This window comes from Saccopteryx leptura, chromosome 5 (assembly GCF_036850995.1).
Source record: "Saccopteryx leptura isolate mSacLep1 chromosome 5, mSacLep1_pri_phased_curated, whole genome shotgun sequence".
Classification (NCBI taxonomy): Eukaryota; Metazoa; Chordata; class Mammalia; order Chiroptera; family Emballonuridae; genus Saccopteryx; species Saccopteryx leptura.
The window spans coordinates 2,084,838-2,101,160 of NC_089507.1; the positions used below are offsets into that span (position 1 = coordinate 2,084,838).

Below are 16,323 nucleotides of genomic sequence, written 5' to 3' on the forward strand. Positions count from 1 at the left end.
TGCAGGAGGCCTGGCGGCCAAAGTGTCCGTGTTGGTTTTGGACTTCTCCACACCCAAATCTTCTCTGAGGCTGCTCTTCTCGGCTAGCCCTGAGTCATCCATGTCAGCAAGCCCTCCACACCTGTCCCTAGTGCTGCACTCCCCCCTGACTCTGCCCCACACCTGTCCCTAGTGCTGCACTCCCCCCTGGAGCCCTGGGCCCCCGACTCTGCCCCGCACAGCCCTCCTCCCACACCCCTCTCCACTGAGAGTCTCCGGGACACCACCTCTGCCTGCCGCCTCCTCTGCCCAGCCCGGTGGCTGGAGGCGGAGACCTGGCGATTCTGAACTCGCCTCCCCTGGAGCTGAGCACCTCCACCGGGAAGCAGTCTCAGCCGACTTCCAGGACCCACACCCTCAACTCCCTCCACTGCCTGCGCCCCGCTCTGGGGGCCTGGGGTAATCGGGGGCTGCAGAAGCCACCCTGGCAGGACACAGGGCTCCCTCCTGAGGTGGTCTCTGTGGAGGAAGTGTGCCCCTGGGGTGGGCTTCAAGTTCAGGTGAGAGGCCTCGGGCGCTAGTCTCAGCATCGACAGGCGGCAGTGTCTGTCTGGGCTGAGCCTTCTCCAAGGCCAGTGTTCACACCGACCTCACTTGCAGGGCTCAGTGCTGTCCTGTTGGCATGCCAACCCCGAATGTCATCCCAGACCCTGCCGCGACCCCCTCCCCGTCTCCGTATCGGGGACTCTTGTCTTTGTCAGGTCAGGCCAGCGAGGTCCGGGGCGCCGAGGACAGCTTTGGGGCAGAGCCTGTACTGCCCCAGCAGGCTGGTCCCTCTGACTTCTAACGTGTTTCCAGTGAGTAGTGGTAGTCTCCCCCCAGGGCATGACGGAGCACGAGCTACTCAGTTCTCAGGAGAGGGCTGTCACTGTGGGTCTGCCTGGTTTTACTGAATGTGGAAGAGCTCTTTGGACCACATTCATGCGCATGTGCGCACACACTTGACAAGAAGCACAGCTCCCTTCTGAGCTCCGTCTGGGTGCAGACCTTCGACCACCCAGCCGCTCCTCTCAGGCTCCCCGGACGGCGTGCTGCGCTGTGGGCGCCCGTCCCCTCGTCAGCATCCCTGCCTGGGTCCAGCGATCTGTTTGTCACTGCGTAGTACCGCACGCACCCCCTGTGCCTTCATCCCGTCCTCATCATCTCTTGGGTTGCAGGAATTCCTTATGGTGAGCACCATGGTCTGAACCTGGAAGTCGGTGCCTCTTTCCTCGCCTTTCCTCGTCTCCAGAGCCTCTGTCAGCTGTCTCTTCCGTCACACCTGCTGGAAAGAGCAGTGTGATGTGCACATGCGTGTGAACGTGTGGGATGCTGGTGCGGGGTGGGACCTGGAGCACAGCTGCCGTGCGCAGGCCCTGCCCTGCCCGGGCTGCAGGAGGTCCCTCCCAAGTACCTGATGGGCCCGGGAGCTGCCCGAGGGCACTTGTCAAAGCTGTGGTGGGCCTCGCACGGAAGGCTTCTGAGAAGGTGTCGGTGCGCTGCAGCCCAGGAGGGCGGGCTCACCAGGCGAGACTGCCCATGAGAGTTCCAGGGGCGCAGGGAGGGGCGTTCCGGGGGCACAGGGAGGGGACAGACAGGACTGGGTCCTTCTGAACAGAGCTCTCAGGGTCCTGGGATTACAGCCCACAGTGCGAGTCACAGCAGGACCTTGTGCACACGTGCTCTGCCTGCTCTGAAGCCAGATCAAGGCAGCACAGCCCCTAGGATGGCTCTCACGGTCTGTCTCATCTTAGTTTGTTATTTAACAAATGCTGCTCACAGCCCATTGAATTGATCGGACAGGTCCCTGAAGAAGCATGCTGGGTGAGAAGACCCCTGGGCTCAGGGGGCAGGGGGCAGGCTGGTGAGAGGGCACAGCAGGCCCGAGTCCCCTCACATGATCCCACCGGCAGGCTAGGAGCTGCGCAGCGAGTGTCCTGTGTGCCTCACTGTGCCCCCCGGTCTGCTGCCCCTGGTCCCGCCTCTCAGGTCTTCCCTGCCCCATGGGGACCTGCCTGCTCCCTAAAGCACCGCGGCCAGTGAGGGGCTGCCTGAAAACAAATGGTCAGGTGTTTGAAAGGTCAAATATGTATCCAGTTACATAGATATAAATTGGATTGCTACATTAAGGTTTTTCATCATTTGGATTATCTTTCTTTTTGTATTTAAAGCTTTGGGTGCCATTGGGCAACTTGCAGGCCTTTGGTTCCTTATTTCAGAGCCATATGTGGTAATTTAATATTTTTTTATGTCCAAGGTAGAGGCCCTGGCCAGTTAGCTCAGTGGTAGAGCGTTGGCCTGGTGTGCAGGAGTCCTGGGTTCGATTCCCGGCCAGGGCACACAGGAGAAGCGCCCATCTGCTTCTCCACCCCTCCCCCTCTCCTTCCTCTCTCTCTCTTCCCTTCCTGCAGCCAAGGCTCCATTGGAGCAAAGTTGGCCCGGGTGCTGAGGATGGCTCTATGGCCTCTGCCTCACGCGCTAGAATGGCTCTGGTTGCAACAGAGTGACGCCCCAGATGGGCAGAGCATCACCCCCTGGTGGGCGTGCCGGGTGGATCCCGGTCGGGCGCATGCGGGAGTCTGTCTGCCTCCCCGTTTCCAACTTCAGAAAAATACAAATAATAATAATAATAATGTTAAAAATATAAAACATTCTCATGTAAAAAAAAAAGGTAGAAAATTTTGTCAGTAGCTCAAAACTGAAAATTTATATCACTGTATATTGCTATATATCAAGGTAATTTGGAAATGGTATATTCTAATAATTTATCTTGTGTAATGTTACTAACAGAATCACCGTGATAAAGGCCAGATTCATCATATACCACTCTTCATATAAATCATTTCAACTTTCTAAACATTAACTAGAATATATTTGGAATGTGTGTGGTCCAAATTCCTGCCAGGAATAAACTCAAGTCAGTTTCCACTGAACTGCTGGTGTCCGCAGCTGACCCAGCGCTGGAGACAGTCTGAACTTAAATTACATCACTGTGACACTTTGTAAGTTCCTTCAAACAAGTACATTTATGCTGGTGTGAATTCCAGCAGGGAGGCTTGCCGCAGACCTTTCGAGAGCCGCCCACTTCTGGTCTGTGTGAGTTGTGAGCGGAGGGAGCTGCTAACTCACAGGACCTTCCCTGGGAGCTCGTGGCTGCGCCGTGTTCCTCCTGGGAGAGTCACATGTGGGTTTCTGCGCCGTGTTCCTCCTGGGAGAGTCACATGTGGGCTTGGGCATTTGGGAAGACCAGGAGCGCAGAAAGTGAAAGTTACTAATACAGATTGTGTGCTGGGTGTTAAGTCTTAATTCATGAGAACGTCTAGGGTGGTCTAGTGGTCTGTGGGGCCTGAGGACCCAGGGAAGGCCTGACGTGAGGAGTCACATGGAGCCGAGGTCTGTCCTCCTTTGCGCTCTGTGCCTGTCCTTCTGGGGTTGTCGGGGGTTTCTGAGGCTTTGCCATTTTGGAGTGCTTTGCCTGTCAGCTAGGATGTGCTCAAAATATGCACGCCAGGCTTTTTTTTTTAATTCATTTTAGAGAGGAGGGGGGGAGAGAGAGAGAGAGAGAGAGAGAGAGGAGAGACAGAGAGAGAGAAGGGGGGGAGGAGCTGGAAGCATCAACTCCCATATGTGCCTTGACCAGGCAAGCCCAGGGTTTCGAACCAGCGACCTCAGCATTTCCAGGTCGACGCTTTATCCACTGCGCCACCACAGGTCAGGCCACGCCAGGCTTAAAAAGGGTAATTTGGTCAGAGTTGGACATGTTAGGAATCCCAGGTCAAATAGACATGATTTGGGGATACCCATCCTTTCCACACTCCCCATTGTCAGTGGATTGGCTGCCTGCACCTCCTCCTCCCACACCAAACGCTGGCCACCTGTGAAGTGGGCTGTACCCCACACTCCCCGCAGGGCCCTGCCGCCCTCCTCTCCCTGTGGGCAGCGCCTGCTTCACCCTGGTACACCTCCCGGCCTCCTAGGATGACGCCCAGCCACAAGCTCCTGAGCTGCTGCCGCACGCCGGGCCCTTCCCAGGAGGTAGCCAGGTATCGGTCGGCAGAGTGGCACAGCTCTGCCAGGGCCACATGTGTGCTTACAAAGCGATACGTGTCAGACAGCAGACAGGAAGTGGGGTGGTGGCAATTATACATGGTTTGTTTGCAGAGTGAGCAGCCTGGTTCTCGCTCGTGGTGACCTTGGAGAAGGACGGGTCTCCATGGGCTTCCTTTTGGATTAACATCTGGTTGGGATTGAACCGTTGCCAGGCTGTGTTGTGAACAGGAGGTGGGAGACCACAAATAAAGGGCTGTGTGGCTGGTTCCCAGGGGCCCTTTCGCACTGCGTTGTGTTGGGAGCAATCCCAGCATGAACTTGCTTACCTTGGACCCAGGGCTTCTAGATAGAGCTCACTGCCCGATGCACAGAGGAGCCAGCGCTATGGCACTGGCTTTTGAGAAGAGATGACAGCTTTCATCTGTGAGTTGACTGGCCAGCAGACAGGAGGCAAGGCTTAAATCTCTCTCCATCCGGGTTTGGGGTGGGATTTAAGGGTTTCAGCACCGGATCTCCTGGACAGCACACCTTTCACTTCCGAAAGGGTCCCATGTTGCGGTCGGTCCGGGACACGTCCTGGCTCTTTGGTTCCATGGTGAGGAGAGCAGTTCCAAGTGTCACTTGTGAGGGGTGTGTCCAGGCTGTGAACTTTGGTCCAGGTCTCGTTAGAAACAGGATGGGACCCATCTGGCTGGTTCTGCGGTCACAGCAGATGGAGGGTGGGCAGGGGATATCCGTCACCTCCGGGTCCTCACTGGCCCTCCCAGCAGGACCCTCAGCAAACAGAGGGGGCACCAGGCTGCAGCTCCCCAGATGCCTAGAACTTTCCTTAGAGTTTTGGACTTGGAAAATACTCTTTTGGCACAGTGACCTAGACAGGACGAAGGGAAGAAAGTACATTTGAGACTGTGGCTCAGGATTGTGAGTCCCCCAAGGAAAGTGCTGGCCCCTGAGACACATGGAACCCTGGACACCTCTTCCGGGTGGACGGACTTGAGAAGCTCTGAAGGGACGACTGTGGGCGTGAGCTCCTCAGGCTTCCCACCGGCTCCACGCCCACCAGGACTCCGTGCCTTCTGGTGTCTGAGCCTCATCTCTGCTGCCGGTGCTGTGACTGTTTCAGGTCTGTCTTCCAGTTCCCAGACTTTCTCTTCACCCCGCTAACCTCTGTGAACCTCTCTATTGAGCATTTCATTTCAACAACTGTAGTTTTCATTGTCAAACATTCTGTGAGGTTGATTTTCAAATCTGCTACCATACTTTGTTGTTGTTGTTTTTTTTTTTTAAGTGAGAGGAAGGGAGATACAAAGACAGACTCCCGCATGCACCCCAACTGGGATCTACCTGGCCACCCCTGTCTGGGGCCAATGCTGTGCCCATCTGGGGCCATGCTTGCAAACAAGCTATTTTTAGCACCTGAGGCAGAGGCTCCATGGAGATGTCCTTAGTGCTCAAGGCCAACATGCTTGTACCAGTTGAGCCATGGCTGTGGGAGGAGAAGAGAGGAGGAGAGGGGGAAGGGAGGAGAAGCAGATGAGCACTTCTTCTGTGTGCCCTGACTGGGAATCAAACCTGGGACTTCCACACGCTGGGCCGATGCTCTACCGCTGAGCCAGCAGGCCAGGGCCCTCTTTTCTTTATTGCACTTTTTTACTTCTCTACGGTTTCATACTTGTTTGATGGACTGTTAGGACTGCCCAGTATCTGAGATCCCATTGTTGTCGGCTCTGCTGGCTCTTTCTTGTGGTGGGTTTTCCCTTTGGGCTTAGGGGTTCTTTGAATTGTGGGCTCATATTGGGTGGGCTCGGTTTTGGAACTGCTGTGGGCCCCTGCTTTCTCCCCAGAGGACTGGGGTGGTGGCTGCCTGGAAGCGTGCTTGTTGCTGTCCTGTCTTCACAATTTTTCAATAAACTTAAAGCTGTTCTAAAAGGTAAAGTATACTTTTAAGAAGCACGATTGCTGAGCTTTCCCGGGATCAGCGTGCTGTGCAGCGAAGGCCCCGAGGGCTGGAGCCGCAGCCTCCTGCCAGAGCATCATAGAATCCATACAGCGCCTCATCACTGTCAAAACTCCCATCCGTTAGCTTGTCCTCATCTGTGTCTGATGACGAGTCTCTGTCTTCACATATTGTCTCGTCCTCAGTTCCATCTATGGCATTGGAAATGCCACACTCCTACAACCACTGTTTAAGACGCACCCAGTTTTTAGACCCCAATTTTTTGAAAAAGAGTGTGTGTTATACATGGGGAAATGCGGTGTTGTGAGTGTGGGAGGACAGCCAGCCATGCTCCACCTCCTGTCAGCCCTGGGAAGGGGACCCACCTGCTGTTCCTGTGACAGAAGCCAGACCCGGCGCAGGGCCCAGAGCGCAGGACTGGCTGCGCGGGTGCTTCTGCCTGGTGTCTGGCGGGTGACAGTTTACAGACTGGACACACACAGCCATGTTTTACACTGAAGGTTGTTCATGAGGCGCAGGGTCCGGTGTCAGAATCTTTCTGTCCTGAGACTCAGGACGCTTTGAAGCTGAGGCAGCCCCTCGTCTAACCCGTCAGGAAGTGGCTTCCTCGCTGTCCGCGGTCAGACCCTTTCTTGGGGAGAAGGTGGGTCACCCAGCTGGACTCTCTGGCCTTGCAGGTCAGCCCCACCCAGTGCGGGGCTGAGAGCAGGTCTGCGTGGAGTGGGAGTGGGCCCCGTGTTCCGTGCAGGCCGAGGGCCAGGTGTGAGGCGTGGGCGCTGGGACGGTGATAGCAGAAGTGGCAGACGGGTCGACACGGAGTGTTTTACAGCTCAGGCGCACGGCCTGCTCTCGCCCCTGCTGTGCTGTGGAGGCCTGGTGGTGCCCGTTGCAGCGGGAAAGGGTTTCACGGGAAACCAGCCCACCTGGCACAGCTGGGTCTCGCTCGTGGACAGTTTGGTCTGAGGGTCTGGTTGGGACCCAGGACCTGGGAAGGGGTGTCTTCTCTGTTCGGGAAGCCAGCCTGTCCGCGTGCCCTTCTCACCCACTCCCTCTGCCTTTGGCAAGGCCTTCTGCATATCCTGCCCTCCAGGGTCACCCCCTTCACAGAGGACGTGAGTTCACTTCCAAGCTGGAGTCCAGGGGTCTGTGGCCACTGAGAGTGTGTGGGCTCACTCTTCAGAGCTGGGAGGTGTTCTGCACCGGTCCCCGATCCAGTGCCAACATCAAAGGCCGCTGCCTCTGGGCCCAGGCTCGCGTGCAGCTCGCTGGAGCTGTGGCCTGTGCTGTGACCAGGACACCTCCGCCGGAGCACTGAACCCACTTCCCTCCAAGCTCCCCAGCCCAGGATTCTGCCCCTTTGCCCACTTCCCCAGATTCTCCTTCCTCTGCGTGTCCAGCTGGAAGTGACCTTCTGACGGAGGGAGTCTCAGAGCTGTCTGACCTGCAGACATGTCCCCAGATAGACTCTCCAGCCACCTGCCGCTCACCACAGGGCTGCACTGCTTTGTTTTTCTGAGTGTCTGTCACTGGGGGCCTCCCTGCACAGCTTCCTCCTTCCAGTGCCGGCTGCAGCACGTGGTCTTGGCCCCGGGGCCTCAGAGCCGGCCCCCCCTCTGCCCCAGCCTTGCCGTCCGTGGAAACTGTCCCCACATTGCCTGCTGTGGCCTCCTCCCCACCTGGCGGTGGTCTGCCAACCCAGGGAGCTGTTTGAGCCCTCTGGACGTGGGGTCTGCCCTGGGGAGTGGAGGTGGTACTAGTACCCTGGGGTCTGCCCTGGGGAGTGGAGGTGGTACTAGTACCCTGGGGTCTGCCCTGGGGAGTGGAGGTGGTACTCGCACCCTGGGGTCTGCCCTGGGGAGTGGAGGTGGTACTCGCACCCTGGGGTCTGCCCTGGGGAGTGGAGGTGGTACTAGCACCCTGGGGTCTGCCCTGGGGAGTGGAGGTGGTACTAGCACCCTGGGGTCTGCCCTGGGGAGTGGAGGTGGTACTCGCACCCTGGGGTCTGCCCTGGGGAGTGGAGATGGTACTAGTACCCTGGGGGATGGAGGTGGTACTAGCACCCTGGGGTCTGCCCTGGGGAGTGGAGGTGGTACTAGTACCCTGGTGCCAGCGGTGTGGGCCCCGAGTGGGGTGTGGTGTGTCCAGGGCAGCGCCGGCACGGGGCACAGCTGACTTGCAAGCCAGGAGCCCTGAACAGACTGTTGGCAGGTGGCCTGCTCCCTGGTGCTGTGTGTGCTCCCAGACGGCAGCCCTGGCTCATCAGACTGGAATGTCCAGGCCTGTTCTCGCGGAGGCTCTGCTGAGACCGCGCTGTCCAACGTGCTGGGATTTGTTCTTTTCCAATGAAAATGACGATGACTTCCGCTCTGCCCTGATGTGGCCTGCTTCACCCACCAGCTGGGGTGGAGTTCGCTCAGGAAGTGGGAGCGTAACTTGACTCACTGAGGTGTCTGCTCTTCCTGGGACACCTGCACCTGGGACACCGGAGCCTCCTAAGAGCTCGGCTCTGTTCCTTGGGTGACGTGCTGTGTCCTGACTTCTGTCATGAGGCCTAATTAACTCATGTCTCTCTCTCTTTTCTTTCAGTCTGCAACTGTATCTGACGGTGGTAAGTCACAATTTCTGCTGTATATTTTTATTATTTTTAATGAAGTTTTCAAATTGAGAAAGTGTTTTTCCATTGACTCACTCAATATGGGCGTCTTCTTTGCCGTTTCCATCCCGTGGGGGGCGGATTTCAGGGTAACTTAGGGGAGCTTTCCCTCACTCCCGGGCGGCCGCCAAGTGTGTTCTGGGAGGTGCTGAGACTGCAGAGACGCGTCCTGACCCTGCGTTTCAGCGTGGCGGGCAGCTGCGGTCAGTGGGCGCTGGGCCGCGGCACATCCGGCCTCAGCCCGGGCTCGACAAGCCCGAGCCTGCCGTCCGGCGGCAGAACCAGCTCTGACACCAGCAAGGGGAGAGCTCGGAGCTCTTGCTGAGTTTGAGCAATTCTGGAAATTCAGGTGACACTCTCAGCTGATAAATTTCCCTTTCTTAGAAAAAGTGTCATAGATGAATTGAGAGTTCTGAGGGAAAGTAATAAAAAACCTCCTGCCTTTAAGTCATTCGGGTGTGGGGGTTCTTTGGCTGACTGTCCAAAAGGAAACGGCCAGAAACATGATTTCAGTGCAGATTTCTCTAATATTTATTATTTCAGTTCAGTGATTTTTTTTTTTTTTAATTCAAGATGATTTGGAGCATTTCTTCCAAATTTTCCTTGTTTCTTATAAACACATTAAAGTCCTTATGCTTTTAGGGTTTTTTTTTAAACATGATTTCAATTGATCTTGTCTTTTGAGAGTTGCATTTTATAATTTATCAAAAGGTACCAGCAGTAGCTGTCTTTTCATTTATGTGCTGGCGGTGGGTCCGGAGTCCCGATGACAGCCAGAGTGGCCAGAGCGGGACCCACGGGGGCTCGAGGCCGCCCTCCGCCCTGTCGGTTACAGAGAAACAAGGGCCTGTTTTCATGACACACTGTGTTGTCCCACAACTGCTGGCTTCATCGCGGCCTTCCCAGGAGGGGCAGAGCCTGGGGCCCTCCGTGGTCATCCTGACGGCCAGCCGCGGGCGGGGCAGGGGGCGCACACCTGGAATTACAGACATCTCATACCTGGAGCTGAGACCAAGGTCCTAAAGTTTGTGTTTGGGGATTTATTTTTTTAATACAAGGAATTGTGTTACCTATTTTATGTACAATGATAAGCATGTCATTTAACCCATCCTACACTGGGAGTAGGAATGACTTTCTTAAAAGAAATAAGACCTGTCACCAAATCTAGGATAAAATGAGTGGTTTCTGTGAGATTCTGTTCACGCTTGCCCTTCTTACAGTGTTCTAACTTCTGCAGAAAACATCCATCAATTTAGAAGTTTAATGTTCATTTGAATAATAATTATTAAGCTTTATTTGTCTCTGAAGTTTTCTTCTGTCAGCAGTAGATGCACAACCTTAGGGAGTGTTATTATAAGTCCATTCTATAGTTTTTTAAGAAGCTGAACTTGCCAAGTGTGGGAGATCTTTGGCTCACAGGCCTGGTGTCATTTCTAAGGAAGTGGTGTCCTGGTTGGTGGCAGTGGCTCGCCTCTGCAGGGGCTTTCCACCCCTCTGGGCTTGCCTGCTGGTCCCACTTCAGACCCTGATGTCACTGGGCGGCCTGTCCCTGGAGTCGCTTCGTGGCAGAGGGCAGTGGGAAAGGCCACTGTTCCAGGAGCATGCCTGAGTTTCAGGTGCGGCACCAGACAGCTTAGATGTTTTATTTAGTCTTTGTCACGTTTCGTTCTCTTTCATTATTCCATTTCTTCACTGAAATGAGAAGAGAAGATTCTCTCATTCAATTTGCATGTTAGTTCTAGGACGCGTATGTTACATTCTGCCATCCTGACCCGTGCAGACTCTGAGGCAGTAAGGGGCAGTTGGCTCAGGGCCACAGAGACACCGAGGGCAGTGGCTGTGACCAGAGCCGCCGGGGCCCCTGGCTGCCCAGGCCTGTGTGCTCTCGTGTCCCATCCCGTATCTCCAAGAGCCCCTTTCACTCCTGGTACCTGCTTCCTGGGGACACCTCGGGGGGGAGAGGAGACCCCATCCTGCCCCCCCCAGCAGTGGACAAAGGTGTTTTGAGAGGATCTGGATGAAAACTCAGGATTTTCTGACACAGATGTTTTGTGTTCCTGTCGGGCAGGACGCCCAGGCTCACCGGGGGCTGTGCCAGCCGCTCAGTTTCTACGGGAAAAACCCCTCGGCTCCACGCAGTGACTCGGGGCCCGCTTGGAAAGCCTCGCGTTGGTGATGAGTAGACTGTGCCCTCTGAAATATTGTGTCCAGTCAGCCTTGTCAGGGAGTTAGTTTGGAGACATCTAACTGCTGTGTTCCCTCTCCCAGTGACGCTTCTATCCCAGGTGTCCCCCCATGCAGTTTGTGGCTTTATTTAAGGAAGTTGGACAGGGCTCCTTCCTCAGTCTCTGTCAGCTCCAGGTGTTCTCACTTTCTCAGAAGGACAGCCCCCCTAGGCCCAGATCGCTGGTAAGGAGGGGCGTGTGGTCAGTCTCTGTGGAGGGTGCCCCAGAGCCCGGGCTGAGGTCCAGGGAGGCAGGTTCCATGTCAAGACAAAGAAGAACATTCCAGCATTAGAGAGAGGCTTGAAATGTGCCGACCTGCCTCGTGGGAAGTGACTCAGCCCTGTGTGTGCACAGGGCCCCCAGCGCTCAGCGGGTGTGCGGGGGTGGCTCCCGGCTGGGAGGACGTAGGGGCGACCCTCCCGTGTGATGGGAGAGAGCCCTGCCTGGTGCCTGACCTTGCGGCTTGATTGTCACAAAATTGGTTCTTATTTTATTTTTTTCATTTTTCACTCTGTGCTAAGCAACTTTGCCACCAACTCATACATCCTCAAAGGTTGAATGTTTTCTGCCATTTCTGGGTTTGACTTCTGAAGTGGAGAACGTGTGGTGTCAGACGCCCACACCCACAGGCACACGTCGGGCTCTGCGTGGGGGAGTCTGCGAGGAAGCTGGCTCCGGGGTCTGGGGCGTGTCCTCGCAACACCCCCACTCTGGCTGTCTCAGAAACGTGCGGCTCAGCCAGCGCAGGGTCCCTCTCGGGCCTCCTCTGTGGCTCTGGTCCCGGAGGGCCCCACAGCGGTGTGCCGGTCTGTGACCGCCCCGCAGCCCAGCCCCACGAGACTGCAGCACCCCCCACTCCCTTCACCTCGCCCCTGCACAGGGGCATCGCACTTCGCCCTGACCTGGAGCCTAACCTGGCTCTGCTCTCTGCCTGCTCCCTCATGCCCCCCGGGTGCCGTCCCCCCACCCTGTCTCCCACCCTGTCCCCCAGGGCCCCCAGGCGTCTCCCCGGGTGCCATCCCCCCACCCTGTCTCCCAGGGCCCCCAGGTGTCCCCCGGGTGCCGTCCCCCCACCCTGTCTCCCACCCTGTCCCCCAGGACCCCCAGGCGTCTCCCCGGGTGCCGTCCCCCCACCCTGTCCCCCACCCTGTCTCCCAGGGCCCCCAGGCGTCTCCCCGGGTGCCATCCCCCCACCCTGTCTCCCAGGGCCCCCAGGCGTCCCCCGGGTGCCGTCCCCCCACCCTGTCTCCCAGGGCCCCCAGGCGTCCCCCGGGTGCCGCCCCCCCCACCCTGTCTCCCAGGGCCCCCGGGCGTCCCCCCGGGTGCCGCCCCCCCACCCTGTCTCCCAGGGCCCCCGGGCGTCCCCCCGGGTGCCGCCCCCCCACCCTGTCTCCCAGGGCCCCCGGGCGTCTCCCCGGGTGCCGCCCCCCCACCCTGTCTCCCAGGGCCCCCGGGCGTCCCCCCGGGTGCCGCCCCCCCACCCTGTCTCCCAGGGTCCCCGGGTGTCCCCCCGGGTGCCGTCCACCCACCCTGTCTCCCAGGGCCCCCAGGCGTCTCCCTGGGTGCCGCCCCCCCACCCTGTCTCCCAGGGCCCCCAGGCGTCTCCCCGGGTGCCGCCCCCCACCCTGTCTCCCAGGGCCCCCAGGCGTCTCCCCGGGTGCCGTCCCCCACCCTGTCTCCCCGGGTGCCGTCCCCCCAGGCGTCTCCCCGGGTGCCGCCCCCCACCAGTGTGCTGCTCCCCAGCCTGTGGCAGCCCCTCAGAGAAGCCTGCACTGACCACCAGCCCGTATCCTGAGTGTCAGTCCAGTTTCCTTTCCTCCCAACAATGGATACAGACCCATGTTGTAACTTAGTATTTGTGTCATTGGTTCTGTTTGCTCCCCCACCCACTAGAAAGTGCCACGCGATGGCTTCAGGGTTGCTCTCAGTGCCCTGCACGGTGGACGGCATGAGAAGTGTTGAATAAACGACTGAATTAAGGCATTTACTGTCACCCTATGCTGACGTCAGGGGGAGCATGGGACAGACCTACTCCTAACCTGGGTTAGGACAGTGGCTTGCGGAGCTTTCCTTTCTAGTGAGCCCCTCTCAGAGGACAGGCAGACAGGAGAAGAATGCATTTGATGGAACACAGAAGCAGAAGTGTCTGGTTGGTGGCGGTCGGCCAGCCTCCCCAGAGCTTCTCTGCTGCGGCCCGTGGACCTGAGCAAGGACAGCCCCTGCCTCCTGCGGCCGCGTGTTCCCGGGCCATCGGGCCCATTCTGTCCCCCCCTCCAATAGTCACCTCGTCCTAGCTCTGACAATCATTGAAGTAGATTGTAAACTTTAAACCATAAACTAACCACTAATTTCTGATCATTCTGATTATTGTTTTCACCTAGAAACTTGGACCTTTTTAAAACAGAAGTAAGTCTTAGGAAAAGGCAAACCTTTTAAAATTCTTGTCTGTTTTCTGAAGGGAGATGGGTGGGATGTAACAGTGCTCTCTGCCTGCCTTCCGCAGGCTTCCCTTGTCTTGTGGGTGCACCCGGGCTCTGGGGTCAGGAGGGTGGCTGGCAGGTTAGGAAGTGACAGGAAAGAAAGGCGATGTGGTGGGGCTCCCTGTCACCAGGCAGCAGAGGAGCCCCCACTGGTCAGGTCAGTGCAGCTGTGCTGGGTTTCATCTGCTGGGAGACTGACCTTGGCTTTATCAACTCAGTCCTCGGAGTTCAGAAACGGGACTCACCACCTGCTTGCCAGTTTATTTAACAGGTAGCTGAGAGGTTGTGCTAGCAGGTGAGGGTCACTTGGTAATTGTAATCAGTATAGACAACTAAGCCGATCATTCTAAATATCTAAGATTATATCATAAAATGGCCTTGTAACACAGTGTCAAAGAGAAGGGAGTTGTAGGTAAGGTCATGTGTCCATGGTCGGGCTCAGTACCCGGCCTGCCTGAACTGTCCTGACACTTCTAGTAGCTACTTCCCACACGGGAGCTGCTTCTTTATTCTTTTAAAAGTTATCTGGTACCTGCCAGTCTCCTCTGCTTCTGTGAGCTTGACTGTCAGGTTCCACACGGAAGTGACATTGTGCAGGATTGACTTTCTGTGTCTGGCTGTTTCACCTCTTATGATGTCTTCTAGGTTCATCCGTGCTGTTGAAAGGCAGGGGTTTCTTCTTGTTTAAGACCAAAGAACATTCCGTTGTATATACACACCACAATTTCTTCATCTGTCTATCAGTGGACACCAGTTGTTTTCATGTCTTGATTATTGAAACAGTGTTGCAGTGAACACGGCACTGCAGATATCTTTTGAGCTCTGATTCCAATTCCTATGGATAAAGACCCCAGAATTGGGATTGCTAAATCATGTGCTCATTCTACTTTTAATTATTTGAGGATCCGCCATACTGTTTTCCACAGTGACTGCACCAGTTCGCATCCTCACCAGCAGTGCACGAGGGTTCCCTGTTCTCTGTACTCTTGCCAACCCTTTTTATCTCTTGTCTCTTTGATAGCATCTTCACAGGTATGAGATGATATCTTATTGTGGTTCTGATTTGCATTTCCTTGAAATTAGTGATGTTGAGAATGTTTTTGTGTACCTGCTGGCCATTTGTATGTCTTCTTTGGAAAAATGTCTTCTTGCCCTGGCCGGTTGGCTCAGCGGTAGAGCGTCGGCCTAGCGTGCGGAGGACCCGGGTTCGATTCCTGGCCAGGGCACATAGGAGAAGCGCCCATTTGCTTCTCCACCCCTCCGCCGCGCTTTCCTCTCTGTCTCTCTCTTCCCCTCCCGCAGCCAAGGCTCCATTGGAGCAAAGATGGCCCGGGCGCTGGGCATGGCTCTGTGGCCTCTGCCTCAGGCGCTAGAGTGGCTCTGGTTGCAATATGGCGACGCCCAGGATGGGCAGAGCATCGCCCCCTGGGGGGCAGAGCACCGCCCCTGGTGGGTGTGCCGGGTGGATCCCGGTCGGGGGCATGCGGGAGTCTGTCTGACTGTCTCTCCCTGTTTCCAGCTTCAGAAAAATGAAAAAGAAAAAAAAAAAAAATAGAAAAAAAAAAAAAAAAGAAAAATGTCTTCTTAGACCCTTTGCCCGTTTTTAATCTGGTTATTTGGTCTTTTGTTACTGACTTGTATGAGTTCCCTGTAAAACTTGGAAATAAACCCTTTGCCACACATGTCTGCAGATCTTCTGCAGAGGGACTTGTCAGTGCATGGCCACCACTAAGCAGTTCAGACCTTTGGCCGCTGGCACTGTGGGCATGAGGCCCGGGGGCCGGACGAGACCAGCGAGTTGGACCTCGGAGGCCACAGCTGCCCCCGGATAATCTGTGCTGTGTTCCAGCTGAGTGCTGGTCACGTTCGTGCGGTTTGGCTTCCGTTGTGATGACCCCGGCTGGGCAGGTCCAGCAGTCCATCAGCAGGTGGTGGAGGAGGGACCGTGGGGTGCGCCCGCAGTGGGACGTAGGGTCCACAGCTGCACTGCGAGGGCACCATGGCTGACACGAGGGTCTCGGGCGTGCTCGGCACCCGCAGCCCGGCCCCCGGTCCAGAGGCAGGGACCACCAGGAGCGGGGGCTCCGGGAGGCGGGGTCCCGCAGAGGGGGCAGTGCCAGGGGGCTGATGGGCGTGAATCTTTAGTATCCATTTGATTTTACATATCTAATATTTGAGAATAATCTTTCTTGGTAAAATGATAGTTATGCATTATAAATAATTTAAGTGATAAGAAAAAGTAAAACAGAAAATGGTTTTTTAAAAAAACCAACCCAAATTTAACAACTGAAAACTAGGTCCACGCTGCTTCATTGCTTACCCAGAGCCGCTGGGCAGGTGGGCTGCTGTTGGAGCCACGCCAGCACCCTCACCAGGTCGCAGTGCGGAGTGCGTGGCGCAGGCCTCGTCCCGCCGTGGGCCCCTGCGGCCTCGGGTGCTGCCCCTGTCGGCTGTCTCCGCACCTCACGCTTTCTCCTCCTCTGCCCCCACTGCTCTGGTTCAGGTGCCAGGCTGCCTGCCTGGGCACAGAGGGTGAGCAGAGCACCCTCTCCAGAGCCCCAGGGCGCTGCCCTCTGGGTTGAGTCGGGGGGAGAGGGCTGCATCCGTCCCCAGCCTCCTGTCCAGCCTCCTTCCCGTGCTCCCCAGGGGTTTCTAAGAGCCACAGGGCCTTCCTCCTGCTCCTCCCGTGTCTGCTTCCTAGAGAAACGCCGTCGGGTCTCATTATACTCAAAGCAATTTGGTTGTGAAGGTCTTTTTTCTACATCAGTTAATTTATATTTCAGTTATATCTTTCCTCTTCCTTACTTTTTACTGGCTCTGTAATATTATTGATTTTTTTCCTCCATTTGTTTAGTACGCTCTGCGCTCTCCTCTTTCTCTCATAGATCATGAAGAATTTTAAAGTTCTTGCGGCTGTTTTTTTCCAGACCAGACTTTGTG

The 16,323-nt window shown here is 56.3% G+C and overlaps 1 protein-coding gene across 4 annotated transcripts in view; it reads left to right on the forward strand.

The window, feature by feature from the left end:
* The window catches only part of RGS12 (regulator of G protein signaling 12), a 134,918-nt gene that overhangs the window by 67,873 nt on the left and 50,722 nt on the right, over positions 1-16,323 (forward strand). For all 4 annotated transcript variants that reach the window (XM_066386833.1, XM_066386835.1, XM_066386834.1 and 1 more), the window contains one exon: positions 8,612-8,633. In XM_066386833.1, coding sequence (XP_066242930.1) covers positions 8,612-8,633 — 22 coding nt within the window. The remainder of the gene's footprint in view (positions 1-8,611; positions 8,634-16,323) is intronic.